Source organism: Dama dama, chromosome 28 (assembly GCF_033118175.1).
Source record: "Dama dama isolate Ldn47 chromosome 28, ASM3311817v1, whole genome shotgun sequence".
NCBI lineage: Eukaryota > Metazoa > Chordata > Mammalia > Artiodactyla > Cervidae > Dama > Dama dama.
In genome coordinates, this window is record NC_083708.1 from 19,939,974 (window position 1) to 19,952,914 (window position 12,941).

At 35.1% G+C, this 12,941-nt stretch overlaps 1 protein-coding gene across 1 annotated transcript in view; it reads left to right on the top strand.

The window, feature by feature from the left end:
- BCKDHB (branched chain keto acid dehydrogenase E1 subunit beta) overlaps positions 1 to 12,941 on the top strand; it is a 267,647-nt gene that overhangs the window by 197,438 nt on the left and 57,268 nt on the right. The window contains exon 9 of the mRNA XM_061131661.1: positions 2,972 to 3,058. Within this exon, the coding sequence (XP_060987644.1) occupies positions 2,972 to 3,058 (87 nt within the window). The remainder of the gene's footprint in view (positions 1 to 2,971; positions 3,059 to 12,941) is intronic.

The following is a 12,941-nucleotide window of genomic DNA, read 5'->3' on the forward strand; positions in this document are numbered from 1 at the left end:
GTGACAATCAGTGTTTAGGAATTTTTATTATTATTATGACTCCTCTCTTGTTGCTGTAGCTTCACTTTCTCACTGGTTTGGGTGCTTTGACAATTTCCATAGATTCACAGCATTGTTAGCATTTCATTTTGTGTCTACCTTTTAAGTCTTGGTGTTTTAAAAATTTCTAGAATTATTTTCAGAACTGTCAGCATAACTCCTGATTCAAGAACTTGCATTTTTACCTAACATACTTGCATTGGTGTTGAAGAACTTCACCTTCTCTGATGCTAATAGCTGATTTCCCATTTTGTCTGGGATCCAGCTTGAAGGTCAAGAGATGGGCTGGTTATGATCTTGGCATTCAGCTAGTCATACAGAGCCTGGTACGGGGCTGGCTGACTCCCTATGTTTTCACTGTTCCTCTTTGCTGGTGGAGTTTGGGGTCTTAGGGTTCCCTTGTATCTGAAGGTACTCCTAACATAACATAAAAATATTATTTTTTTGAGATTATGACTGTAACATCACATGCATTTGTTACCTTCAGCATCAGTTCAAAAGATCTTTCCTTTTGTTTTTATTTATTTTAGACTTACTGAGAATATTTTCAATAACATATATATACTTTTCACATAAAGTAAAAAAGAAAAACAAAAGTGTTTTCCCCATAATCCCTTCACTGTCAGTTTGCAGGAAAAACAAGTTTTGATAGTTTGGAATGAATTCTTCAAGAGTATTTATACACGTTGGCTCAATGTGTATAGCTATGTTAACTGGTGTCCCCACTATTGAAGTAGTGGTTCTTCAGAAAAATGAGATGATGTTCTTCTGCAATTTGCTTGTTTTATCAGTTGACTTGTCACAGACACTGGTGCGTGTCCTCAGTCTTTTTCATGACTGTATAATACTCTGCTGTATTGATGTGTCTCGGTTTATTTAGCTTTTCTCCTGTTGGCAGATTTTATCTGCTTACACATCCTGTTGCATGGATGCCACAGGTTGGAAACTTCTATCTTGAGTACCTGTGTGCACTCAGCGTCCCTACTACCCTCTGCAGGCTAGAGGAAGGGTAGGCCACTGGCCTTGGCTGCTTATTAACCTTTTGAGACCATCCTCAAGTTTGTCATTTGATCTTGGATAAGCCTCAATTCACATAAAAAAATACCAGCTCTGTTGTATGAGGTTTGAACATAATTCCAGCATTTTTATAGATGCTTCTCATTTCTACCCTCTAGCTAGGTTGCACCATCTGACTGAGATGGATTTTGACAGTATCATTCTTAGACGCTCTTATGTTGGCAGAGTTCTGGGTTTCAGAGCTTTAAGAAAGGTCTGATTGTCAAATCTGTTTGTTGAATAGGCAATCTTTAAAGTCAGGACCTCTTTTTAGGAAATACTTTGAGAATGCATTTTTTTTTCTTGATTGTGAAATATTTTTGGCTTTATATTTCTAACCAGGTGCTTTAAAATTTAATTTGTGCCTTTCACACTGGCATAATTAATCATAGTCATAAAATTCAAAAACCAACATAGTCCAAGGTTAATATTTCATTAGTAGGCGATGGTGTTCTTTAAAGTGTTCATAAAATTTTACATTCTTCAGTCACTATTTACATAGTAGATATAGTAACTTATTTTTGTCGCGGCTACTGGCCATATCTTGGAATTTTACATCTGCAGGCTGAAACTGCTGCATGCTCTTGAAATTCTAAACTTTAATTGCCTAGAATGAAGGAAATATTTTTAATTTATACACAGGCATACCTTGGAGATATTGAGGATTCAGTTCCAGACGGCCGAAATAAAGTGAATATTGCAATAAAGCGAGTGACATGAATTTTTTGGCTTCCTAATGCATATAAAAATTATGTTTACACTACACTGTAGTCTATAAAGTGTGTAATAGCATTATGTCTAAAAAATGTATGTTGTCTTAATTAAAAAAATACTTTAATGCTAAAAAAATAATGTTAACCATCATCTGACAATGCCGACTTCAGTTTGTAAAAACTGCAATTACGCACAAAGCGCAGTAAAGTGAAGGGCACTCAAATGAGCTCTGCCTGTAAGCTTTTTTGTTTGGAAGATATTTATTTCATGTTCCTAAAATAGTAATAGAATTTAAAGAAGGTGATATCAAATGATTGGATATGTAGAGGAGAAATTACAACTTCTCCTTTGTAATAATGGTAATTGTGTAACATATTTTAAGCAGTAACTTGCTGTTGATTTTAATATTTTTTAGCCTTCTGCCACCCTGGCTTCCTGCTATGATATCATAGCTCTCCTTTTTGATTTATTATTGTACAGAGTATGTCATGCACAGTGGGAGCAACCACACCAAGCCAGTATTGAGAATATGTCCTTATGGTCTGTGACATTTTCTACTTTAAAATGGACTTGTGGTCGTTAACCAAATTTCAGTGCACTTGAACGAGGAGAGTTGTAATTGCCTTTTACTTTCCTGGTGATTTCTTCTTGCTTGGTTTTCTTTAATGTCTAGTGGCTTGAGCTTTTCCTTCGCTACAGTTTTTGCATGCTATTTTTATGCTTTCCTTTTCAGCACCCACACAAAAATGTCCTAAGACTACTTATATATGTGCACATATATTCCCAAATGGACAAAAAGACACTTTCATTCTTAAAGTCACATTATGAAAAGAAATGATACTCAGATAGGAAAATGTGAAATACAATAATTCAATTTATAACACAAAAATATGATGGAGTACATTTTTAATGACATACATAGAATTACCAATCTCATTTTTCTTTTGCCCTAGGATTAAAAGCTACTGAAAACTGTTTTAGCAGTGCAAAAATCAAACAACTGTCTGGTTGAAAGGGAGTTACAAGTTATTTGGCATAAAATTGAAATGCTAATTTTAAATTGCTTATTGGATATAAATAATTTATTTTTATTACTTAAAACTACCATTGTATACTTGAAATATGTGTTCTCTTCAGTTTCAGATTTCCTTTTCTCTTTCAGTCTGTGATCAAAACAGGGCGACTGCTAGTAAGTCACGAGGCTCCTTTGACCGGCGGCTTTGCCTCCGAGATCAGCTCAACGGTTCAGGTAGAGTAACTTTTTGGCACTGATGTAAGCATTTGTACAATTGCATATGTCTATTCCAAGAACAAAATTACTTATCACAATATGTAAAAGAATGCACTGTTTAGAAATGTACATTTTTGTGTTTGACTCCAGTTCACTGTCCTTCAGATAATGGTTTGATTACATCTTCTTAACAAGAAATCTTAAAAGCTGAAAAATTCCTTAATAGGAAGAAGGAAGTTTGAAATAATCTTAAGAAACTCATGTCAGCTATGTTTGCTAGGATAACAGGAAAAGCATACTCTTAAATTTGAATGTGATGTTTCTCTTTTGATAGAACTTTTCATGATAAAGCTAATCAGGAAATGGTTTATAAGATTGGTTTTAATAGCCTTCACCTTACAAAAAAGAAAATGAATCTGTCAAAAGTCAGCAATTTAAATTCAGCAAATAATTTTACAGTCAATAATTAATTTATTAATTTGATTAACTGCATTACATTATGCTATTGAACACTTTTGAAATGGTTTAAAAGCATCTCTTTTTATTTATTTATTTTTTTGTTTTTTTTTGTTTTGTTTTTTTTTTTGCATCTCTTTTTAAAAAGTATTGTTTAGATGCTGATTATCAGGAAAAAATTCTACAGATCTCTTTAGAGGATTTTTATTTGAAACTTTCATTCACATTTATATTACAGATATGAATAAGATTATCTAAATGTTTCATCTTTTATAATTTTTTAAAATAAAAAATTAAATAACTATATTTTAAGTGGAAATTTGCATGAATTGTAAAGTTAGAGTATCTTTGTAGCTGGCAAACGTTTTACCTTACTGGTGGTCAGATGATTCTATTGTTGAGATACATATACATTGAAAATTCTTTTAAGAGTATAAGTTTTAAACCTTGATATGAAATTATGAGATATGAACCTTGATCATTTCTACCAATAAAATATCTTTAAATATGAATTGACAATGTTATAAATATTTTAAAATTAGATGAATCAAATTTAAACATAAATATTTTTAAAACTAGATCAAAATAATTCATAATTATGATAAAAATTATGCTGTTATTTTTATGTATTGTATATATTATCATTAACAAACTTAAGAAAATATTTGAGTTTTGTAGATTTTTTTCTTTTTTATAGAGATGACAGTTTGAAGCATATTGCTTATCATTATGTAATACGAATACCTGATATGTACTGTACATTTTATTCATGAGTAATGTAATGCACTATCTTTGGAAAGAAAAAAAAATGGGGCTTGCAAGAATGAATCACTAACACCAAGATTCCATTTCAAGTCAAAGGCAAACTGGAAAAAGAAACTAGGATTTTCTGATTCTACTTAATATGTGGTCCACTAAACCCATTTGAATGAGAGGAATTGGCTGTTGCTAATGGAACCTCTATCTGACAGCCTTGTTTCATTTTGCCCACTGAATATCATCTTACTGTTATCTCAAAAATTTCACTACCATTTAAAGGTAAAAGGAAAATAAGTAGAACATAAAATTTAGAAATTATAACTAAAATCTGGTTTCTCTAAGTATTCTTTTAAAATTTGAATTCCATTAATTGTTATAAGCTGAAATAGAATGTAGCATATGTTTCAGTGTGGAAAAGAATTAGAAAGATTATCTAGTCTAGTGTCTACTGGTCTTGAAAAATATGTGGACTTATTTATATAGAAGGAAAATTGTCTCTCGGGCTCCAAGAGTAAACAAGTGAATTCTAGTTTGAGGAGTATCATATTATGAGCTAAATACAGTCAGTGTAAGAAGTTAACACCAAGGTCATAAACACTGTATCAAAATCAGATCCTGAAGTTATATGATAATAATCAGTGATCAAGTTTGTGAGAGAGATGATCCAGAATATGGTCATATTTTTTTATCATAATATGAAGACACCAAAACAAAGACCATACCTTGTGATACTCAGACTCCCAAAATGCCCACTGATCCTGAGTGTCTGAGGTCTGAGAAATTTTGAAGCCGCACCAACTGTATTCCTTTAACAGATGAGTGGTTGAACTAATTTTAAAATTAAGTGGAACATTTGGGTCTAGGATAGGAATCTTGAGTAAATGTTGAGTGCTCATTCTTTATTCAGAGTACCCACCACCCATAGAGGAAGATAGAAGTTTTGGATTCATTATAAAATGTTCTCTGTTTCCCATGTGAGGACCTTTCCACCAACTAACCACAAAATGATTTAAGGCAACAATGTAAAATCTGTAGAGGGATCTTTGTTTGATGTTTTGGGGAATTAGAATTTGAATTTACTAATACGAAAAAGATTTAGAAAACGTTCACAGTTGTTTTTGACTAATTCAGATATTACTTGTACAAATGCAAAGGGTAGAAAGTGAATTTTAGCAAAATATAATCGGCATAGTATCTCTGAATAGTCTGCCTGTTGTGGCTTTTGTGTATTGATTAGGAAGAAAAGAAATGCTAAACACGTTGAGAGGATTTTAAAAAAACTTTTGGTGATAATGTCTGCATATAATGTAGAGTAATCTGAATAATATAATCTACTTTTCAGTAATTGTTTCATGCACATATTCAAATAAATGCAGCTTATCGTATTGAGCATCTTTACGGAAGATCTGTCACATTCCCTGTTGTAAGTGAAGCCTGTATCACATTACCCAGTGCCTGCGTTTGTTTAAACTGAAATCACTTAAGTGTGAGGTGCAGCTGCTTTCACCACTTGGAATGGTTCATGCTTCTCTATTTCTTTTTGTTGTGTATACTTTGTAAGGTTAAAAAAGATAAAGCAGGGTTAAGATTTTGAAAGCAATTTTCTGAGACGCAGGGAAAAGGTACATAGAGAACTTTTCATTGTTGTCCTAGAAAAGAAGTTCGAAATTAGGGATGAGAGTGATCTGTACATGTGAGCACTAAGGATTAAAATGCTGAGTTATTCTCGTTGTATCAAAAAATTTAAATTTTATGTGAAAGTGAACAAACACAAACAAAATGTACTCCCCAAGCATTGTTTTGTGGAAGATATTTGGTAGTTCTCATGCTTAATCTTACAAAATTGCTCTTAAAAATGTAATATTTTGAGAGAACGAGTATTAACAACAGAACTATTGTTTTAAATTCAAAACTGAGATCACCATCTTCTATTTTCCTCAAATTTTAAATTATTTCCCTCAAATTTTAAATTATTTCCCATATTAAAAGTTAAAAATCTTGAAGAGAATACAGCATTTTAGACAATATTTCTTTAAGTTTATAATTGATATTTTTTGATGGAAAAATTATATCATGTATAATATTGAATGTCAAGTAAAGGAACTTTTTTGCAAGTATGGGAAGTATTGCTGGCTTTCCTTCTGATGATTTTTAGTTAGACTGATAAAATATGAAAAGAATGAATATAAAATATGTCCATATTTTATTTACATAACTTTTCAATTTATAGCAGATGGTTCTTCTATCGTACAAGGAGTTCAGTGTACACAGATTTTCTTATGCCCATTGCCTCTTTTTCCTAAAGCCATTTATTTTATTATCTCAATAAATATTCATCGTTACCAGTCTCAGTTGGGAGTAATGTTAAAGTCACAAAAGTGTTTAGGAGACTACTTTGTATTAATTAAACCTAACATTTGAACCTTATATCTCTCAGTAGTTTCTTCATAAAATTCATGTAAATGCTTAGAAAAATCAAAACCAATCCATCAAAGCTGAGCACTCCTTTGCATTCCTACTGGATTAATTTGGAAGTTAACTGAGGGGCAGAACAAGCTGAGTGAGGTCTGGTCTATCTGGCTCCCTCGGGGGACAATTTCTGGGTCGGTCATCCAAAACTTCACTGTCTCTTCCCATCTAACTTTACATTCCCATCTGTTCTCACTTTGGGGTGAGGGAACTTTCCCCTTCTTTCCTTTGACACATACCATAACTTGGAGGAGAGCTTCTTTTAGGGAGTTACATGTTCCATTCTGTACCCTGAATGTGGAAAAGCGCTTGTGGAAAAGCGTAGAGATAACAGAGTTTAGCTAATTCATTGACCTCATTGTGGAGTCTGAACGAAGATTGTGTTGTTTTGGAAAATTATGACTTAATTTGATGTGATGTTTCTATTCCTCAGCTTTATGTAATCACAGGTTAAAAAAAACACACACAAATTTTACTGTGCAGAAAATGTTAATTTCAAATCCATTTAAATATTTCCCCCAATTTATATGTATCATATATCCTAGAATACAATATTCAGAATAGGCATTATTTATCAATATTTAAAGACTAAATAATTTCTGGTATTTTAGTAGTTTTAAATAGTGTACTTTCTTTAAGCCTTGTAGAAACCAACTTTATTATTAATTTCTAATACATTCCCATAATGATCAAGTAAATCTTGACTCAGATAAGCTTGGGATAATAATACATTTTTTTTTCTTCTCTGGATTTAGTGCTTAATAAGAATGCCAAAAATTTTAGGGATTGGGGCTGGCTTAAAGATTTGAATTTTTATTTTTTTTTTAACACATGGAAGCAATAAGTCTGCAATAAAGAGTCTAGTTGGAGAGGATGGTGAATTTCCATACCATTGTTCCATCCTTTCTGTTCAGTCTCTGTTCCTAGGATGAGAACCCAGAAATTGTGCATACAGGCATATATTTTTAAGGTAATCATATTCTGAAAGTTTGAGAGGGCTTTCATAGGGTTTACATTAGCCCACGTAAAAGGAATCTTTCATAATTTTCAAGTAAAGAATTTTGTCTTTCTCACTGTTTCATGTTAGAAAGGATTATGCAGAAAGATATTTTTTTCTTATAAACTTATTATTACCATCAAATTTACCAACCCTCTGGCTTAAAAACATCAATCTGAAGAAGAGGGAAAACATCCTAAATGGTCTTGAGTTTTTACCATTGTGAAAAATATGTTGAAATAAAATTACTGTGTTGATAAAGAGTCATCAGAGAAAACTGTCAAGGCAGTAATCGGATGAACAGTTAACTACAATTTCATAATCTTATTACTGTTCTTTTTCTATGAGTGATTCAAAGCACTGTCCAACAACAAAAATAGCAATCAGGAAAAGTGTACTTATGTACTAACGTCTATCTAGATGGAGCCAAAGCATCAGAATAGAGTACTCAGATATGCGATGACCTTCTTAAAATGAAACTTTGCCCTGCAGCCTGTTGAATGTTCAGTAAACAGCTTCTGTGGTCATAAATATAAACCAAAGACAGTCTTTCTGGGGATGCATTATGGGTGGAGCTGCTGTATCACCATTAGAGGTTAAGCACGTGTTTTGCTCTGTTGGTCTTCCCCCTTGCTCTGCCCACACCGTGTCTCCTTCGGTGTCTCTCCTTTGCTCCTTAGTGTCCACGTGGCCAGGCTTCTCCTGTCAGCCCTCTTTTTCCTCTCCCCATTCTTCCCTGGGCAATCTCAACCATTTGTGAGGCTTCAGATCTGAAACCGTCATGATTGACTCTGCCTGTGGGGCCTTAGACTGAAAATCCCAACTTCATGCTGATTTTGTTAAGGATAAGAAATTTGTATGATAAAATGGTTTATGTGGAAAGATTTTAACATGAGACAAGGTGAAAAGGTAGACATCGGCATATGGATATCTGCCAGTTTCTGGAAATCAGCTTATCTCAAAATGAATTCTGTTTCTCTCAACTCTTTCTGGGCCTATTAAATTGTCTTCTTATCGCTGTGCCTATGCCTCTCACATTGTATCACTTTACTATGCATTATTTTCTTAACACACACATCAAAGGTTGTCCCTCATCTGTTTGAAAACCTCCAGTGGCAAATCAAAACCACAATGAGGTACCATTACACGCCAGTCAGGATGGCTGCTATCCAAAAGTCTACAAGCAATAAATGCTGGAGAGGGTGTGGAGAAAAGGGAACCCTCTTACACTGTTGGTGGGAATGCAAACTAGTACAGCCGCTATGGAAAACAGTGTGGAGATTCCTTAAAAAACTGGAAATAGAACTGCCATATGACCCAGCAATCCCACTTCTGGGCATACACACTGAGGAAACCAGATCTGAAAGAGACACGTGCACCCCAATGTTCATCGCAGCACTGTTTATAATAGCCAGGACATGGAAGCAAGCTAGATGCCCATCAGCAGATGAATGGATAAGGAAGCTGTGGTACATATACACCATGGAATATTACTCAGCCATTAAAAAGAATTCATTTGAACCAGTCCTAATGAGATGGATGAAGCTGGAGCCCATTATACAGAGTGAAGTAAGCCAGAAAGATAAAGAACATTACAGCATACTGACACATGTATATGGAATTTAGAAAGGTGATAACGATAACCCTATATGCAAAACAGAAAAAGAGACACAGAAATACAGAACAGACTTTTGAACTTTGTGGGAGAATGTGAGGGTGGGATATTTCAAAAGAACAGCATGTATACTATCTATGGTGAAACAGATCACCAGCCCAGGTGGGATGCACGAGACAAGTGCTCGGGCCTGGTGAACTGGGAAGACCCAGAGGAATCGGGTGGAGAGGGAGGTGGGAGGGGGGATCGGGATTGGGAATACATGTAAATCCATGGCTGATTCATATCAATGTATGACAAAACCCACTGGAAAAAAAAATAATAATAATAAAAAAAAAAGAAAGAAAAAAAAAAAAAAAAGAAAACCTCCAGTAGAAGTTCTGTGGCTATAGGAATGAGATCTTTAGGTCACGATCCTTATCTGCCCCCAACCAATGTTTGCAATGTTATTTCTCACATCCTTTTATGGTTTTGGTACCACAGTGATCATGTTGCTGGTGAATTTGAAGTTCGTCACGTCTCATCACAGAAAGAATTTAGTGAGAGACAAAGTCATAGGTAAAAAGTGGATTTATTTAGAGAGAACATACTCCACAGAATGTGGGCCATCTGGAAGGTGAAACATCTTGGGGAAAACACACCCCACAGTCAGAGTGTGGGCCTTCTCAGAAGGTGAGAGAGCCTGAAATATGGTGGGTTAGTTTTTATGGGCTGGGTAATTTCATAGGCTAGTGAGTGGGAGGATTATCCCAATTATTTTGGGGATGAGGGCGGGGATTTCCAGGAATTGGGCCACTGCCCAGTTTTTGGCCTTCTATGATTAGTCTCAGAATTGGCATGGTGCTGGTGAGTATGTCACTTAGCTTATGCTATTGTAAGCTTATGCTATTGTAAGCTTATGCAATTGTATTACAATGAGCATACACTGAGGCTCAAGGTTGACTAGAAGTCGAATCTTCCACCATCTTGAACCTCGTTGACTCTAACCAGCTAGGTCTTTGTCATATCCTATCACTATATCATTCTTTTAAAGGTTGTGCCCTATCCCCCTCCCTCCTATTTCAATCACAGTGGCCTGCTAGGCATTTCCTGAATGATAATTTTTGCAACCCGCCTTTACTGAATCCTCTGAGCATATCCTTAATTTGGACCTTTCATTCAAGAAATAGAGTCCTTATTTTATAGACACTTAACATTCAGTTGAAGAAATAGACGCTAAACAGATAATTATACTGTGGTACATATTAGGATAGAGAAATATTCAGAAGACTATGCGGGGATTATAAAATACTTGATCACCTAATTCAGATGTGATAGCTAAGTTAACTTGGAGAAGTGAACATGGGTGAGGATTTAGGCAGAAGGAACAATATAAATAAAGAGGCAGGAAAAATATTTGATAAAGAGATTAAAATGGTTTTGATATGACTGAAAAGTAGTATGTGATGTTTGTAGCATGAGGTAAGGATCAATAGGTAAGTGGGAAAATCTTACATGTAATACTAAGCAGCTTGTTTTTGTGTAGAGGAAATAGACATGACAGAGTAGAACCAGCCACATAGATATAAATTCCAGTTTAAATACATCGTATATGTATGTAAAATACACCTTATAAATTTCCTGACAAAAAGGAAGTTATACAAATTCAAAGAACAATGGTCACAATTATCATTAGTTAAGGTAAAGGAGTGTAACTAAAGGATTTTAAGTAGGAGGTTAACACAGACATATTTACAATTTAGAAAAACCTCGGCATTTTATGTTGAGGATGCATTGGGAGGGGTGAGACAGGAAGTCACAGAGATTGATTAGGAACTTATTTGGGTAATTTAGATGAGGGATTTAAGGGTCTTCTAAAACAAGGACAGAGAAGTGAGGTTGGAGATAAAGGTGAATTTTAGAGAGAGGAGGAGAGTATGAAAGAAAGTCTTGCTGACTGATTAAGGAGGAGTTGAGCAGGGAAGGCTTAGCTTGATTTCTAGTTTGGGTGAATTTTGAATGGAGGTGCCCTTTTACTGAGTCAGGGAATATCATTGGAAAACAGGTTTAAGCATATCACCTGTGGAAGATGATGAATTCATTTTAGACTTGTATGATTTGGGATGAGGAAGGGAAGTGTGTCTCGGAAGCTCCAAAGAGATTCTAACATATAGGATAGGACTAAGTAATCATTTTCTTATGTTGATGGCTGAGGTCATATAGATATGGTATGATCACACAGGAAAAGGATAGTCCTAAGAAGGGGAGTTACTAAAGCAGTCCTTGCCAACATTTATGAGCAGAGAGGGAGAGCTGTAGAGGAGGGTAAGATGGAGTGACTGGAGAGAAGGAAGGGAAGGGGAGCGAGCCACTGCCGAAGACCAGCAGGGAGACTTTTACCATGGAACATGTGGCCAACAATATTAACTGCCTCCCATTTTGTCAGCTAGACTGACGGTCATACCTTGGGTATGGCAACCAGAAGACGCTGGTGACTTTGAAAAAAGCACATGTAGCTCCCATTATATTTGGTCTGGTGATTGAATGGTGAAGAATTAAATAGAGATGACTATTTCAAGAAATATGACTTATAGTGAAAGAGGAGGAATAAAGTTGTTAGAAATGGGCTCACTCTCACAGTGTTATTTGCTGAGCATGGGTTGCCATTTTCTCAGTTCGAATCCTTTCTTGGTGTTCTCCTTAACCTCCCTTCTCCCCATCCACATCCTCTCCCTCCACCTCCATCCAGCTAGCAATCAGGTTTTCAATGTCTGAAACCTGCCCTTTGTTTTCTGTTCCCCTGATAAACTATAAATGAATCAAATAAATATCCTATATTAATGCATACATGTGGAATCTAGGAGAATGGTATGCGTGCATGCGTGCTAAGTCGCTTCAGTCATGTCTGACTCTTTGTGACCCTATGGACTGTAGGCCTCAGGCTCCTCTGTCCATGGGATTCTCCAAGCAAGAATACCGAAGTGGGTTGCTATGGTATAGATGATCTTATTTCCAAAACACAATAGAGACACAGACACAGAGAACAAATGTATGGACACCAGGTAGGGTCGGGGGATGAATTGGGCGATTGGGATTGACATGTATATGCTATTGTTATTGTGTATAAAATAGATAACTAATGAAAATCTACTGTATAGGTCAGGGAGCTCTCCTCTGTGGGAGCTCTACCAAATGGGAAGGAAATCCAAAGTAGAGGGGATGTTTGTACACATGTGGTTGATTCACTTTGCTGTACTGCAGAAACTAACATATTGTTGTAAAGCAGCTTACCCCAATAAAAACATTAATTAAATAAATAAAGTGGAAAAGAAAAAGAAAAGGAAACCAAACTACAGACTTTAAAGGAAAAATGTAGAAAATAACTGTTTGATGGGGGCAAGAAATTTTTTGAGCAAAAAATTAAAATGCCATAGGGTCAATCATATTATCAGAGATTAAAGTATTTGCATTAAGTGACAAATATTTGTGTGACCAAAGCAAGCACAGTTAAAAGGAGAATGACATCTGAAGAAGTGTTGGAACATATGGCAAAAGGTAAATATGTGTACTGTGCTAAACATTCTTAAATATCAATAAGGAAATTAATAGCCCTGTATTTAAAGGTC